General features: G+C 46.6%; 1 protein-coding gene across 4 annotated transcripts in view; it reads right to left on the bottom strand.

Annotated features, from left to right (window-relative positions):
- Positions 1–17783, bottom strand: part of PPIP5K1 (diphosphoinositol pentakisphosphate kinase 1) — a 183494-nt gene that overhangs the window by 88037 nt on the left and 77674 nt on the right. For all 4 annotated transcript variants that reach the window (XM_077829275.1, XM_077829272.1, XM_077829273.1 and 1 more), the window contains exon 26: positions 10705–10827. In XM_077829275.1, the coding sequence (XP_077685401.1) occupies positions 10705–10827 (123 nt within the window). The remainder of the gene's footprint in view (positions 1–10704; positions 10828–17783) is intronic.

The following is a 17783-nucleotide window of genomic DNA, read 5'->3' as shown; positions in this document are numbered from 1 at the left end:
GTGAAAAGCTCCGTATCTTATTCCCAGTCGCCAACAAGGAGACTTTTAGAAGAAATAAAGCCAATTCAACTTCCTAGAGCAGCAATGAACCGTGGAGGAAAGCACCACAAGCAGGGCACCACGTACTCCGCAATTCAGCCGCCACAGAAAGGAGAAGCAAAAGCCACCACTGGTCCAGAATTGAACTCCGGAATCTTAGGTTGTGTCCCTAGTTTAATCCAAAGCTGTTTGATGTGCATCAGGTAACTCAGAGTATGCAAATTGCACCAACAGGATACACACGGAACACTTATTCCATTTTCAATTCACATTGTGTGAACACACTGCAGCAGTTTGCTGCAAACTCAGGGTGCAGTCTTCTTGAGAGGTCCTTTGTTTTGCTGCTGAGCAGCATGCATCCTGGGATTGTTTTTGCTGTGAATTGTGGGAAGCCAGGTAGGTTCTATTTTGTTTTTGTTTTTTTTAATTCTACATTTCTGCATTCTCCACCCCATCCTTCCTTTCCTGATAGCCTTGTGCTATTTTCGAATTGCTCAGTCAGCATTAACTCAACAATGCTCCATTCCGCTATGGTGAAAACTGTGAATATTCAGAGCCTACCCGGGCTGCATTATAGTACTAAAGCCAGATGAAATTGGCATTTCACGTTGCCAAATTGCCCCACAAGCAGAAGAATATTCTATGGCATCAGCATAACACACTGGAGTGGGAGGAGCAGAATGAGGAGGAAGTGGACCCTGCCAACCTGCGTGAACTAGAGGACCAGTTCCTGGATGAGTTACACAGTTCTCAGCACAGTCTATGGGCCTGGGAAACCAGTGTGGATTGGTGGGAGAGGACATTCTGCCTGCCTGGGATGACTAGCTGTGGCCAAAGAACTTCAGGCTAGGGAGAGTTACCCTTTTTGAGATCTGTGCAGAACAGACTCTGGAGCTGCATCAACAGTACACCATCATGCGGTGCCACACCTCTGTGAAGAAGCCAGTCGCCCTTGCCATCTGGAAGCTGGCCATCCCCAAATGCTACCGGTCTGTAGCACACCAATTCGCCATGGGTCCATTCTCACGCAGGTCTGCTATGCCACTGATAAGGTACTCTCTAGTTGAGTAGTGCTCAGGAGATTATTGATGGCTTTGCACGCACGGGGTTCCCAACTGCACTGGAGCAACTGGTGGAACCCATGTGCCTATCCTTTGCTGGTCCCTCGCCCCACCAGGGCACAGAATTTAGAAACAGAAAAAGGGATAGTTCGCCATGGTTCTCCAAGGACTAGTGGATCATCACCGGTGATCTGTATTGCTGGCTGTATTTCAAGGAATCCCTGTTGAGGTTACAGGGACAAACCATCCCGATGTGTCGAAAGAATAGTAAATATGGCAGGCGACCAGCTTGGCTTAACGGTGAAATCCTAGCGGATCTTAAACATAAAAAAGAAGCTTACAAGAAGTGGAAGGTTGGACATATGACCAGGGAAGAGTATAAAAATATTGCTCGGGCATGTAGGAATGAAATTAGGAGGGCCAAATCACACCTGGAGCTGCAGCTAGCGAGAGATGTTAAGAGTAACAAGAAGGGTTTCTTCAGATATGTTGGCAACAAGAAGAAAGCCAAGGAAAGTGTGGGCCCCTTAATGAATGAGGGAGGCAACCTAGTGACAGAGGATGTAGAAAAAGCTAATGTACTGAATGCTTTTTTTGCCTCTGTCTTCACGAACAAGGTCAGCTCCCAGACTGCTGCGCTGGGCATCACAACATGGGGAATAGATGGCCAGCCCTCTGTGGAGAAAGAGGTGGTTAGGGACTATTTAGAAAAGCTGGATGTGCACAAGTCCATGGGGCCGGACGAGTTGCATCGGAGAGTGCTAAAGGAACTGGCGGCTGTGATTGCAGAGCCATTGGCCATTATCTTTGAAAACTCGTGGCGAACGGGGGAAGTCCCGGATGACTGGAAAAAGGCTAATGTAGTGCCAATCTTTAAAAAAGGGAAGGAGGAGGATCCTGGGAACTACAGGCCAGTCAGCCTCACTTCAGTCCCCGGAAAAATCATGGAGCAGGTCCTCAAAGAATCAATCCTGAAGCACTTACATGAGAGGAAAGTGATCAGTCAGCATGGATTCACCAAGGGAAGGTCATGCCTGACTAATCTAATCGCCTTCTATGATGAGATTACTGGTTCTGTGGATGAAGGGAAAGCAGTGGACGTATTGTATCTTGACTTTAGCAAAGCTTTTGACACGGTCTCCCACAGTATTCTTGTCAGCAAGTGAAAGAAGTACGGGCTGGATGAATGCACTATAAAGGTGGGTAGAAAGTTGGCTAGATTGTCGGGCTCAACGGGTAGTGATCAATGGCTCCATGTCTAGTTGGCAGCCGGTGTCAAGTGGAGTGCCCCAGGGGTCGGTCCTGGGGCCGGTTTTGTTCAATATCTTCATAAATGATCTGGAGGATGGTATGGATTGCACTCTCAGCAAATTTGTGGATGATACTAAACGGGGAGGAGTGGTAGATACGCTGGAGGGCAGGGATAGGATACAGAGGGACCTAGACAAATTGAAGGATTGGGCCAAAAGAAATCTGATGAGGTTCAATAAGGATAAGTGTAGGGTCCTGCACTTAGGACGGAAGAACCCAATGCACAGCTACAGACTAGGGACCGAATGGCTAGGCAGCAGTTCTGCGGAAAAGGACCTAGGGGTGACAGTGGACAAGAAGCTGGATATGAGTCAGCAGTGTGCTCTTGTTGCCAAGAAGGCCAATGGCATTTTGGGATGTATAAGTAGGGGCATAGCAAGCAGATCGAGGGACGTGATCGTCCCCCTCTATTCGACATTGGTGAGGCCTCATCTGGAGTACTGTGTCCAGTTTTGGGCCCCACACTACAAGAAGGATGTGGATAAATTGGAAAGAGTCCAGCGAAGGGCAACAAAAATGATTAGGGGTCTGGAACACATGACTTATGAGGAGAGGCTGAGGGAACTGGGATTGTTTAGTCTGCAGAAGAGAAGAATGAGGGGGGATTTGATAGCTGCTTTCAACTACCTGAGAGGTGGTTCCAGAGAGGATGGTTCTAGACTATTCTCAGTGGTGGAAGAGGACAGGACAAGGAGTAATGGTCTCAAGTTGCAGTGGGGGAGGTTTAGGTTGGCTATTAGGAAAAACTTTTTCACTAGGAGCGTGGTGAAACACTGGAATGCGTTGCCCAGGAAGGTGGTGGAATCTCCTTCCTTAGAAGTTTTTAAGGTCAGGCTTGAGAAAGCCCTGGCTGGGATGATTTAATTGGGGATTGGTCCTGCTTTTGAGCAGGGGGTTGGACTAGATGACCTCCTGAGGTCCCTTCCAATGCTGATATTCTATGATTCTATGATTTTCGGACATAAATGAATGGTGGTCTACAAGGATCTTTTGGAACTGGGTATATGCCTTCCCTCACATGTGCTCTGGGGCTGAATGCCACAGCTGAAAACTGTCAGGGACACTACTGGACTCCCCTGCATTCTTGGTGTCTAAAGGTTGATTCCAAAACGGGGATGGCTTCTGGTAACACTGCTGAGAGGTGCGGTGGGGAGGAGTTGCTGCTGGTCCCAGTAGCCAGTATTGCCCATGGGCTCAAGGACATGCCTGAGTCCCAAGTAACAGGACTGCAGGGCCTATTGGCCTAGTATGAGCATGTTTAAGAGGAGAGCATTCTGGCCCAAGATAGTGTCCATGTGTTGCCTCTGCATCTCCTTGTCTTTTTCCGTGATCTCCTTGGTCAGGGTGATGCTTCCCCTGGCCACAGCCACACTTTCCTGGAGAGCTGCATTTCTTTCTTCTTCCAAGTCTTGATGTACAGTTCAGTTTTCCTCTGCAACTCCACCATGAGTGCTACAAACATTTCGTCCAGGGTCTTCCATTTCCACCCACTCAGGTGGCCAGCCTTTCTGCAGTACAGAGAAGCTCTGTCTTTGACAGTCTGGCCACTGCAGGTCCTGTGACTGTCTGGGGGAAAAACCCAAAAAGCAGTTGCTTGTTGGTCATATTCCAGACACGCCATGATGTTTTTTCTTTATGTGACTTACAATTTTGGAGGTTCCCCCAGGACTGGGACGAGACACCATGAGGTAAAGTGGTCTATGTGTGAAGAGGGTGCTGGGTATATCGGGATTTCTGAACATGCTGTTAGGAAGACTGGGGGTAGGAGGGGGTGGGTTTAGAATGATGTTTCCACTTTGGTTTTGCGGTTTTGTTTGTGTGCTGGAGGCACTTCTGTGATGTTGGCAAGGTTAAAAGGGGGCTTATGGGAGGCTTCAGGGGTGAGAGGGCTAGTAATCCTCCCAACAACCCCCATTAGGCTGTCCTGATTCACTAGGATGTTGCACTGGGGCAGAGGCAGAGAATGCGTGACTAGGAGGCAAGGAGCAGACCACTGAGATATGCTGTGAAGTTATTCACTAGGATGGTCACCCCAGAAATGCTGCAGGAGTGGAAGGAGCTTGAAAGCTATACCTGGGGCATGGGCAAGCATCCATTCCCTACAACATGCAAAACTAAATGAAGAATTTCTCAGTCTTAAGTTCTGCTACGTCTCCCCAGCAGACAGAGCAAATACACAGAACAATAGAGCCATACAATGATCATCAGTTAGAATGCATATTGAAGGGCATTTGTTCCTCAGCAGGGAGCAGCTTGCATGCCTGGTAAAGGCATTTGCAGAACTATGATATACCACACATCACTTAAATCAGCCTCTGTACAAGATAGCTATTGTAACAGCTATTTTTTAAAAAGGCTCCAGAAGCGATCCTGGCAATTACAGACTTGTAAGCCTAACTTCAGTACCAGGCAAATTAGTTGAAGCTACAGTAAAGAACAGAATTATCAGACACATAGATAAATACGATACATTGGGAAAGCGTCAACAGGCTTTTGTAAAGGGAAATCATGACTCAGCCATCTATTAGAATTCTCTGAGGGAGTCAACAAGAATGTGGGAAAGGGTGATCTATTAGAGTTAGTGTACTTGGACTTTCAGAAAGCCTTTGACAAGGTCCCACACCAAGGGTCCTTAAACAAAGTAAGCAGTCATGGGATGAGAGAGAAGGTCCTCTCATGGATCAGTAAGATAGGAAATAAAGGGTAGGAACAGAAGGTCAGTTTTCACAATGGAGAGAGGGTACCCCAAGGATCTGTATTGGAACCAACGCTGTTCAACATATTCATAGATGATCTGGAAAAGGGGGTAAACAGTGAGGTGGCAAAACTTGCAGGTGATAACTACCAAGTAATTTTTTAAGTCCAATGCAGACTGTGAAGAGTTCCAAAGGGATCTCATTAAATCTGATGACTGGGCAAGGAAGTGGCAGATGAAATTCAACAACAATATGCATTGATAAATGCAAAGTAACGCACATTTGAAAACATAATCCCAACTATACATACAAAATGATGGGGTCTAAATTAGTTGTTACCACTTAAAAAAGACCTTGGAGTCATCGTGGATAGTTCCCTGAAAACATCTGCTCAATGTAGAGTGATAGTCAAAAAAGCAAACAGAATGTTAGGAGCCATTAGGAAAAAGGATAAATAATAAAACAGAAAATATCTGTGCCACTATATAAATCCATAGTACGCCCACACCTTCAATACAGCCTGCACTTCTGGTAGCCCCATCACTAAAAAGATATCAGTACAGAGAAGGGCAATAAAATTATTAATAGTGGTATGGAACAGCATCCATATAAGGAGAGATTAAAAATACTGGGACTGTTCATCTTAGAGAAGAGATAACTAAAGGGGGATATGATAGAGGTCTATAAAATCATGACTGGTGTGGAGAAAGTAAGTGTTATTTATTTACCCCTTCACATAATAAGAACCGGGGGTCACTCAATTAAGTTAGTAGGCAGCAGATTACACAAACAAAAAGGAAGTATTTCTTCACACAATGGACAGTCAACCGGTGGGACTTATTGTCAGGGGATGGTGTGAAGGACAAAGAGTATAACTGGGTTCAAAAAAGCATTAGATAAGTTCATGGAGAACAGGTTCATCAGTGGCTATTAACCAGGATGGTCAGGGATGCAACTCCATGCTCTGGATGTCCCTAAACCTCCAACTGCCAGAAGATAGGACTGGATAATAAGGGATGAATCACTCAAAATTGCCTTTTCTGTTCATTCCCTGTGAAGCATCTGGCACTGGCCACTGTTAGAGACAGGATAATGGTCCAGATGGACCATTGGTCTGGCTCAATATGACCTTTCATATGTTCTTATTTATACCTCATGTAAACTATGAGCACTCACGAAACTCCTTTTCCTGTAGCAACTGTCTCCGTACACTTGATTTTTGCAGAAATGAATGCTTTCGTTATTCAAATCTGTTGAGGGAGGGGAGGCGGTGTAGAGACTGACTTCACCCATCTAGTGGCCATGTTGAGGGCAGAAGGAGGGGGATGGTTTTAGAAGTCAAGTAAGATAAGGGAAGAGGAAAGGAAGACAGGCAGATGGGCAAGTGGCCTCCATGTGCCATGGACCTGAAAACATCAATAGTCATGGCGTTAGCATGTCACATAGGCTGACTGCCTCGTGGAGCAGCCACCATTTTGGAAGCACTTTGGAGGGTGAGGGGACAATGGGCAGCATGAGCCAAGGGAGGCAAGGCCTGGATACTCGGAAGGGCTCCTAGCTCACATCTGCCTACAATGGCTGCGGACAGCAGTGTGGCACAATAATAGATTGCAGAATTACATGCTGAAGTTCCCCCCAGGGAATGTGCTTTTTCCAGTCCCAAATGGGTTTCTGTCTGGGCCATGGGTTCAGCCAATGCAGGGCAGGAATCGTGGTCCATTGCAGGAGGGTGGGACTGCAGCTAGCTGGCATGAGGGTCCTGAGTCCCAAAAAGATCCTGGCTCTCAGGAGACAACTCCTCTCTGGCATCCTCCTGCTCATCCTCTGATGCGTTTGGCTGGTCTTCATCGGGGGGGGGAGGGGGAGGGAGGGAGAGGAAGAGTGCGGGCAGCAGGTTCCGAATGGTGTCTGTACAGGATGGACTAGAATTGTGTAGAATCCTATCTAGTTCATCAAAAAATGGACAGGTCACATCCCCTGCCATATTGCCTCCTTTTGTCCCATGCTATAATGTACTTTCTCCTGAGCTGCTTGCTCTATCTGGCACTGCTTGGCATCCTGGTCATGACCCCTTGCAGACATCTACTTTGCAATGTACACGAAAAGGTCTTTATCTTAGAGACAAGAGCGTCCTGAACTGCCGCTACTCCCCAGATGGCATTGAGATCCAGGGTCTCAGCATGGCTCCAAGCGGCTACATGAGGGCATATTGTGGGGCTTCAGAAGTGCTATGGTGGTCACACTGCAAAAAATAATACACTGGAGTCCAGGAGCAAATGGGCAAAATCTGGCTATGTGTCAGCTTCTAAAGGGAGGTGGTATAGTCCTGGAAACTTGACACCAGAGCAGGGAGGGCACACAAGTAAAGTGATAGGCCAGTAACGGTCAACCTGCAAAGCCACTGGAATCATGTAAAAAGAAGTGTGCAACAACTGCATCCACACAAACAATAGATGAAATAATCTGATTCGAAGCAAACATCATCCACTTTGCAAGAAGACCTCAGGGTTTGCGATAAATGTGTAATTAGTGAACAGTGATGGTATGGCGTTGCATGTATTCAAGTGTTTTCAAATCATATTAACTTGATTTGATCCACTATAAAGCCCCCGCCCCCCCACCCCACCTCCATGTAGACAAGCCCTTAGTTTTATTTTTATTGTTATGTTTCTAAACTGTTGTCTGAACTGCCTCACTCATCTCCATTGATTGGTAATTCTGAAATCTAAAGATGATAATTAGCAATGCTGGTATTTAAACCACTTCATTGCAGAAACATCCAATCAAAGGGCTTGTCTCACTTTCCAAAGTGCCTCCCCCCAGGACCCAAAAGCCTCAATAGCTTTCTATGTAGCTGCTAAAACTTCCAGCTTCCTCCTCACAACTTCCACAATGCAGCTTGCTGGCCCTGGCAGAGCAGAAAAGCATGGAGACAATGAGAAAGAAACAGAATTTAACACCAAAATAACTAACTCTGGGGCGAGTGACTTGATCAGGTTAGTCGCCTTCATACTGAATTAAATAAAAATCTACCTTCTAACATTTTATTTTATATCTGTTTTATTAACTATCCACTCCACAAGAATGCCAAAGAATGCAGGGACTTTGCCACAGGATTTAGACCCAGCCTGCTGGAAACTGCCCAGGGCCTTGACTATAAGCAACCAATGGTACAAACTGAGTTTGTAGGCAGGCCCCAGCTGCCCAGCATACATGCTGCAGCATTCAACAGGCAGTGAATGAGCACAGGGCCAAGACTGAGGAGACCTGGGTTCTATTCTTGACTGCTACCAGCTTGCTGCATGCCCTGCACCAAGTCAATTCTCCCTATGGGAATAATACTGCCTCTGAACTTTGAAGGTGCCTAGAAGCTACAGAAGAAAAAAAATACTAGGACACAGGCTATTCTTTCCAGCCTCCTCACCTGTATCTCCACACTGGATGCCTTGAGCTAGCCTGCCCTATACTGGCAGATTGGCTCTGGGACCTATTGCATAACCAGCACAGATTCTCTTCCCCCCACACACCCACCCATAGTCACCGAGGGCAGCTCAGAACTGATAGGAAAAGGTTGACCGAGACAAGGTGGGTGAGGTAATATATTTTATCGGTGAGAGAGACAAGCTTTTGAGTTACAAAACTCTTCTTCGGATCTTGGAAACGTATCCAGAGCGTCACTGCTAAATACAAGGTGGAAGAAATTATTTGGCTTAAGTAGCTAAACACATAATCTAAGAAATCATTCAAGATTAAGTTGCCTGTTAATACCTGTGCAGTCATAGGACAAACAAGGGGGATTAGCAGGCTACAGATTCTTCTAAGAAGCTGTAAATTTAGTGTCTTTCTTTTTTAGTGTCTAGCAGCAGCGAGTTATGAATTTAAGTTCCCAAGCTCTTCTTTTGAAGTTGTTGTGCAGGTTTTCTTTGAGGACGAGGACAGATACAGAGTGATCACTTTGTGAGAAGTGTTCACCTAGGAGTGATACTGGGTTTGTCTTTTACCTTTTCCTTTGTGAGTCTGAGCATAGTGATTGGCTGGTTACACCCACAGAGTTGCTATGGGCCAGTTAGTACACTGGATGCGATACGCCACGTCATGATGGGCACGTGTAAGACCCAGGGATCCCGACAGGTGTGTTATGGGGGGCACTGATCATCATACCCACCCTTTCTCGCCAATACCTTAGGAACAACATAGCTAGAACACCACAGCAAACAAGGAGAAGGTTTTGCAGTTTCCCCCAGTTTGCTTTCCTAATATCTATCACCCTTATGCTGCATCCATCTTTTATGCAGCTCATGGAGACAAGCTTCCCTATTAAGTTCTACACCACAGTCAGTGGCTGTGCAAATGATTATGACTTTGACCAGGCAGCAGATCAGGTCATAGGCAACAAAGACCTAGTATTATGCAGAAGTCTCTTGTAGCAAAGATGGAAGAGCAGCATAGAAAACCTCTCAGCAGACTGATCAATACAAAGTTCTCCATGAAGATCCAGTGGATTTCTGGTTTGCAAATGCCTTCCCCAGAGTACTTTGCCAGACCAACTTCCTCTTTTTATTCCATTCTGTCCCACTCAACGGGCCATGGCCACAAGAACTGAGCTAACATGGAAAAATAAACAATCCTCCAACTTTACAGCACTCTCACATCTCCCAGAATATCCCAGCTTCTACACGAAGTCCCTAGAGGCAGAACTGCCTCATTGCGTCCTTGACGCAGTGAAATCCATAGGTGCTGGAACTAGGGTGCTGGAACTAGGGTGCTGGGGGAGCTGCCGCACCCCCTGGCTTGAAGTGGTTTCCATTATATACAGGGTTTACGGTTTGGTTCAATGGCTCTCAGCACCCCCACTATAAAAATTGTTCCAGCCCCCATTGTGCCACCACACTAAGTACTGTATAAAATACAAATGACTATTCTTATTTAATGTGTCAGCCAGACAGTTCCTCTTCACTGACAGAGTATGGGCCAGCACTTAAACCAATGAGCTGAATATTTGATTTTATCAGGTCATCTTCATTAGGGATTCAACTGCAGATTTTTCAGGCAGCTTCTGCAGTAAGTGAGCAATAGTGATGAGAGTTTGCAATCTCCTCCCAGCATCCTACTCAACACCCGCATCAGCACCTCAGGTGTACAGAAGTGTCTGGATGTGGGTGCATTCCAGAGGTTCTCCCACAGATGCCCATAACTCCATATACTTCCCCCTCCCAAATATCCCCAGCCTGACCCCACCATGCATGTCATTCGGCTAACATGGCAGCCTCAGCTTCACATGTAGATAACTTGGTCTTCTTATGGGCTTAGAAGTAAAGCACAAGTGGGACCATTTGAGCGAGCTGAACCTCTAAGCACACAGGGACATACCAATGGCCCATTGAGCTCAGTAATCCACCTCCGAAGAGTGGGTACTGTCAGCTTGCTTGGAGCAATACATAACAATTCAGTGTGACTATGATTAGTGCAGGTGCAGAGAATATTCAATTCATTCATGTCTAATTCTCTGGAAAATCTTACTACATCTTTGCCTCAGTAACATCTTTAGAGAGCAAGTTCCACAAGTAAATTATCTGCTACACGAAGAACATTCATACCATCTTTGTATGTCAGGCTGGTGGTGAACTTTTTGCCGTGGCTGCGTGCGTAGTCCTGAAGGTTTGGGGCACTGGAGGAGCCTCCGAGCACAGTAGTGCTAAATAGTCCTGTACACTGCGACCCTGGAAAGGCGTGGGAGGGCATTAGTATTATGTCTCCACAGCATGCATCTACAGACGACATCAGCAGAGTTAGCAGTGGAGAAGTAAGAGGCAGTTACTCACCTTGTGCAGTAACAATGGTTCTTTGAGATGTGCGTCCCTATGGGTGCTCCACTTTAGGGGTCTGTGTGCCCCTGCACCTCTAATCGGAGATTTTTGGTAGCAGTGTCCCGTTGAGCCTGCTCATGTGCTCTCCCCCTCCCTCTGCATGGTCTGCCTCAAGGCTATTTAGCACTGCACCAACGAACCCCCCCTCACTTCCTTCTCTACCACAGAGCCCTGTAGAGAAATCTGAAGTAGAGAGGAGGAGGGTGGATTGTGGAGCACCCATAGGGACACACATCTCGAAGAACCATCGTTACTGCACAAGGTGAGTAACTTCCTATTCTTCTTCGAGTAGCGTCCCTATGGGTGCTCCACTTTAGGGGACTCCGGAGCAGTACCCACCACTGGAGGCTGGGACTTCGGAGCGGAGTCTTTTACTACAGAGAGTATTGTGGAGTTGAAGATGGTGTCAGCAGCCAAATCTTCAGTGATCACCTAATGTTCTGCAAAAGTATGGACAGAGAACCCAATCATTGCTCTATAGATTGGGTAGACGGGATATGGAATATGGAATATGACTGAGGTAGGAAATGATCTCATGGAGTGCATATGGATGGAAGGAAGTCGCACCCTTGCTAAGTGATTAATGCAACTAGAGACTCATTTGGATGGTCTTTGAGGAGATATCAGAGCTTTTGGATCTTTCTGTGGATGAACGGAAGAGCTTAGGGGATTTCCTGAAGTCCTTAGTCCTGTCCAAGTAGAATGCTAATGTCCTTCTAATATCTAGCATATGCACAATTGTCTCCCAGTTGTCACAATGTGGTTTTGGGGAAAAAACAGGGAGATGGATCTGTTGATTCATATGGAAAGTGCAGAAAAAGTAGGGGAAAACTTGGGATATGTGGCCTTAGAGGAGGAGTTATTATTATTATTATTATTTTATTTTTTTAAAGCCAAAGGCCGTGAATGATGGGTGTGCCATCAGGGCCGCTATTTCTCCTATGTGCCTAGCTGAGGTGATGGCAATTAGAAATGCTGTCGTCATGGACAGGTGTGAGAGAGAACAAGTTGCCCTGGACTCGGAGGGAGGTCTAGTCTGAAGCCCTGAGAACTAGATTAAAGTCCCAGGCTGGAGCGGGTGGTGTCACATGGGGGAAGAGAGTCCCAATACCCTTAAAGGGTCTATGTATTAGTGGTTGAGCAAACTCCAAGTGGGAAGCCATTTTCGCCATGAGATGTACCTTAAGGGAGTGAAGTGAGAGTGTAAAATGTAGTGCAGAATCAGAGGGAGGAAAGAGGAGGTTGGGTCTGTCCGTTTGGAATGGTACAAACGTAGAGTCGTTTCCATTCTGTAGATGGGTATGTGGAGTGGTCAACTTGTGGTTGTGTTGCAACATGCATTTCAGCTTGTCAGAGCATTCTGCTTCTAAGCCTTGGAACAAAGGAAGATCCAAGCCTGGAGACAGAGGACCCATGGGTTGGGGTGAAGGGTCAGCCCATTGTTTTGAGGGGGGGGGGGGGTGAGAAATGGGCTGATGTCCGAGGAAGAGGAGGGCATATTGCCATCTGCGTCAGGTAAGGGAGCCAGACTGCGTCAGGTAAGGGAGCCAGACTTATCACAATCAATCACAACAACTCTCGCTTTGTTTTGTTGAATTTTCAACAGAATCTTGGATAGGGTAGGAAACTGGGAAAAGACATACAAGTGGGCCCTGTCCGCTGGGAAGATGATGGCAACTGCCAGTGAATGTTTCCCCAAAGGGTGGCTATATCTTGAAGCACCTCTGAATTCAGTATACACGCATTGTCATGAGAAAATTCCAACTGAGACTATTGGTTATCCCGTTCTGTATCCCTTGTAGACAGACAGCTGAGATGAGCACATTGTGACGGGTGCATCAATTCCGAAGTTTGAATGCTGTCTTGCAGAGGGAGGGAGATCTGGCAGCTCCTTGGCAGTTTATACAAAACATACAGGTCACATTAAGTCCATCATAAGATCTTTTGTGTTGCTTTGTAGGTGAGCTCCCCAGCATATTAGGGAGATGTGTCCCAGGGTGGTGAATGTGAGTAGTGAGAGGAGCACTCTCTTGTACTGCATCAGGTTGGTGCTGATAAAGTCCAGTCCCTGTACCAGAGTTAGTATGCCACTACAATGAAGTGACCCTTGGAGACTACCCTGTGTGAGCAATCTGTACCTATAATGATCCTGCCCCAAAAGGTAAGCAGTAGGAAATCTCCTGTACAATGATTGTATTAAGATATGAAAGTAAGCACCCTGTAGGTTCAGGGCTAGAAATCAATCACTCTCTTTGCTCTAGAGCTGGTCCTAACTGCTGTGAAGTAAAGTAAGGTGACTTCTGAGTGGCATGACAGGTGTATAGATGGCAGCTGATGCTGTAAGGTGTCATTGTTCAGGCCCCTGACCAGCTCATCAAAGTGCTTATAAGAGGAAGCTTGAGAGGTCATGGACTGGGGTGCAGACTATTGTCACTTTTGAGCCCTGGGCCTCTTACACTGTGGCTCATAACAGCACAGAGATGGTGAGTATTGAGAAGACTGATCTGTGGTGTGGTTGAGAGGTATATCTTCTCTTCTGTTCCACAGTGTAGATTCCTAAGGAGTGTAGTGCAGTCCAAGAATCCTTCAGATGTGGAGAGAAAAAAAAAATCTCTTATCCGCAAAGAATTTGGCCCTTCAAATTGGAAGTCTGTAGCTCTTTGGGCAATCTAGAGAGGTATAGCGAATAAAAAAAAAAAAAACACAAAAAACACAAAAAAACCCCACAACCCACCTCAGTACCACTGTCATGGAGACTGGGCAGGCAGCTATAACAGCTACATCCACTGGTGTCTCTAGGACCAGTCTGGCTATTAACTGACCTTCTCTAAGAATGGTCTGAATCTGTTCTGTGTTTCCAGTAATGTTTCAGAAACATCCTGGGGTTTCCCAAGATTAACAAAATTGTTTTGGCCATGACAGTTTGGTAATTTATGACTCTAAACAGTAATGTTGTGGATGAATACACCATCTTGGGAAGCCTGAGCATATGGAGTTGACTTGGCATTACGTTGCTTGCTTCATGCATTAACCACATCCACTAGGACGATTGGGTTGTGGATGTTGAAAACAAAGTCTGCCTCTTTGGGTACAGATGTAGGGTTGTTTTTGTTTACACTCTGTTGCTGGTTGGTGCGATGGAGGCTGGCTCTGCCAGATGATTTTGGTAGGAGCTAGAATCAGCTCATTAATTGGGAGGACAGTTCTAGATGAGAAGGTAGTGTGCAGAATTTCCACCATCTTGTGATGTGTATCTGCTACCTCCTGTAAGGGAATCTGCAGCTCGTCTGCCACCCTCTTGGTAAGATCCAAAAAGTTCTTAAATCTTCACCTAGTGATGAGGGGTAGGCAGCACAGTCTCATCTGGGAGAGATGAGGAGAAGTGTGCTGAAGAGGTAGCTTCCTCTTCAGGTTTTTTTTTTTTTCCCCCCTCCCTTCCCTCTTCCCCCTTCTTTCCTGTTCTGAAAAAGCTTTCTCCTGTCCTGGCTCAGGTGCTCTCCTGCCCTGGCTCAGGTGCCAGGCTGTAGCAAACCAATTGGTGGTCTCTCCCTGAGAGACACCGGAGACGGTCGCACCATGTGTGGATATATACCCGAAAAGTTACAATATGACCTTGGGAGGGAGAAGCAGGAAGGTAGGCACTGGCGGCTGGCGTGATGGAATTGGGGATGACCCTTGTAGTGTGGTGGTGGGCCACCTTGAGGGGCCAGGGAATGATCTCCTCCTGGCCAGTGTCAGATTCGTCAGTGGGTAAGGGTGCCACTGACTGGGGTATTGGCAGTATACAGCCCAGTGCTAAGAGCGATTCTGGGTGCCTGGATGTGCTTGATACTGGGGTCCTGGTACCAAGTAATGGGTATTGTGGTTCTTCTCCAATCATCAGGTCTCCAGGGTACCAGAGTCATGCAGGACCATGGGTTCATTTGGTACCACAGAGGAGGGTCCGTGGTACATTGTCAGTACTGATAGTTTGGCAGAGCACTCCCTAAATGAGAATTTTGCCCAGTACAAAAAGTTTGTTGGTGCCACTTTTTTAGAAACAATATGGTATGTGTATGATAACACAGTGTGTATGATAACACCCATTTTTTCATGTTCTGTGTGTATATAAATCTCCTCACTGTATTTTCCACTGAATGCATCCGATGAAGTGAGCTGTAGCTCACGAAAGCTTATGCTCAAATAAATTGGTTAGTCTCTTAGGTGCCACTAGTCCTCCTTTTCTTTTTGCGAATATGGTAATTGTCTCTCCCTGGGTACTGAGGCCACATATCTTTAGAGTATCAGAGCACCTGTGTTACCATGGGCTCATCCGGAACCCTAGAGGAGTGTCTGTAGTCGGTATCAACGGTTGGGAAGGTGCAGAACACTTCCTAGATGGGAGTTTTGTTGCATCTGGTACCAAAGGGTTTCTCTTTTAGAGATGGTATGGTAACTGTCCCCTCTCCTTAGGGAATGGTACCATTGCCTCAGAGCATGACTGTGGAAGCCTCTGGTGTCTCGGTGCCAGTCTCTGTGTCGCTCTTTTAGAGATGGTATGGTAAGGGCGCCCTCTGGGTGCCGTAGTTGCCCAGAGCAGAGCTCAGAGCAGCACAGAGCTTATAGAAGCCCCTCGTCAGTGCGGAGAGCAGAGCTCAGAGCAGGGCAGAGCTCACAGCAGGAAGCCCCTTCTCAGGTTTCAGCTTCCATCAGGTTTCAGGTTCCAGAGCTTCCCTGCTGAAGGGGAGCGACAGCTGAGCTCATGTGGCCAGCTACTTGGACTGGGGAACACCCCTCTGGCTGGCCAGTCGCGGAGGAGCCTTTCCAGGGGGAGTCTGCTGGTGGCTTCTTCTTTCTCTCTCTCTCTTTTCTCCTCTTCACCACTGGACCCCTTTTGAAGTGAAGGCTCCAGGGATAGACTGAAGTGTTTTCTCTATAGGGAGGAATTTTTACTTCAGCTCCCAGCTCCTGGGAGGCTGCAGTTTTAGATGTGACAGGTAAAGCACTTCTGTGAGGATCTCCCAGGCACAGTGAGTGTCTGGCCATTACAGAAACTGACTCCTGGCAGGAGAAGCATCGCTTGGAGCAGAGAAATCTAGGCAAGCTCCTGGGCAGGGGGTTGTCATCCTCTCGCAGGGAGGAATATACAGAAGAACATCGTCTTTTTTTTCTTTTTAAAAACAACTGAAAAAGAAAATTATGAGTCTACTAGATGCCTGGGGAGGGGGGGAATGCCCCCAGACAGGGAAGGAAAGTGAAGTTCTTTTCCTTTTTCTCTTTTCTTTTTAAACCAAAGGAATAAAATAAAACAAAAACACTAGCTTGAGTGCTTTTAGGGAGAACAAAGGTAAGAAAACAAACACTACTTATGCTAATGACACAGCTAAGGAAGGGACAGCTGCTCGTTGGGTCAGACACCAAAGGCAGTAGAGAAGGAAGTGAGGGGGGTTCGCCTGTGCAGTGCTAAATAGCCTCCAGGCCGACCAGGAGGGAGGGAGAGCACATGCGTGGGCTCAACAGGACACTGCTACCACAAATCTCCGATTAGAGGTGTAAGGGCACACAGACACCTAAAGTGGAGCACCCATAGGGACACTACTCGAAGAAGAATCTGCCCGTCTCCAGGGGATGAATCTCCAGAAGGGCCTGATGCCAGAGGAGGCAGCAATCCCCTCCAAAGGAGATCAGCACTGGGCACGCATGGGGATCTTGATATTTGGAGATGAGGAAAGTTGCCTTACTGCAAGATACCCAACCATGCAGGGTTTACTGTCACTTGGCTTTCTGCCTCCTGACCCAGGAGACCGATGTTGACCAGTCTGAGTGCTAGGATATCTACCCATCCATTTTAGTTATTTAGGATACCTAATCCCCTTGATATGTAAACACCAACTGCAAGCACTGCCCCTCTGCCTTCCCTCCAGTTCTCCTGTGCAGAGATTTCGCTAGTTCTGTAGGAAGCAGCCATCACTGCAGCATAGAGGAGGAGGAAGCAGGGAATAAATCTAGGGAGGAGAGAGTGTCCACAGCCCAATCAGGATTTTTCAAATGAACTGAGGAATCTGCTGATCAGGAAACAGAAAGCTTGCTCATTGCTCTACTGAGTGCAGAGAAAAGACTGGATGCCCAGCTGGTGATGTGTCACCATACCATGCACTGGGCTGCTGGTGCCAGACCTCTACCCATCAGCACTGGGGAAAGAAATCTGTATCCAGAGAGCCATTTTTCAGGTTTTCAGATATACAAGCTGCTGCCCCTGATCAGTACACAGGTCCCTCCAGTACAGGATTCTGCCTTGATGTTTCAGAGAAAGGCCAAGTGACCCACAATGTTCCTCACAAACTGTGAGAAGATATATGGGGCACAGGACACGAGTCCTGCCTGAGTCCTGGAGCTTGCAAACCATCCATTTATGCCCCAACTGTCTCTCTGCAGACCTACTTAGGGTTTTCTTTCTTGGTTAAGACTTTCCAGATGTACAAAACAAAAACCACCCAAATAAAACTAACCCAACCCGAATTAAACCATGGCTTTGCTTTCTGCATCCACGGTTATATGCTCAGCTTGAAATCTGTTCTTAAAAAAAAAAAAATTACAATGTATTAAGTCAAGAGTTTTGTTGAGAGTCTGAAAATGACTGCCACACATTGTGTCATTCTGCCTGTTCTGGATGCCTCCATAAAAGTCTGTTTCTCCATAAATTAAGTGTCCTAAATTTTTACCATCTACAATTAATTGTTGGCTCTTTTTTCCAGGCAGTTGGCAATGCACATCTAGATTCAACTTACACATGCATAGTAGGTTTATGACTTTTTACATTATATGTAAAC

Source organism: Eretmochelys imbricata, chromosome 10, assembly GCF_965152235.1.
Source record: "Eretmochelys imbricata isolate rEreImb1 chromosome 10, rEreImb1.hap1, whole genome shotgun sequence".
Lineage (NCBI taxonomy): Eukaryota > Metazoa > Chordata > Testudines > Cheloniidae > Eretmochelys > Eretmochelys imbricata.
Note: the sequence above shows the minus strand (reverse complement) of the source record. Positions and strands in the feature narration are given on the sequence as shown.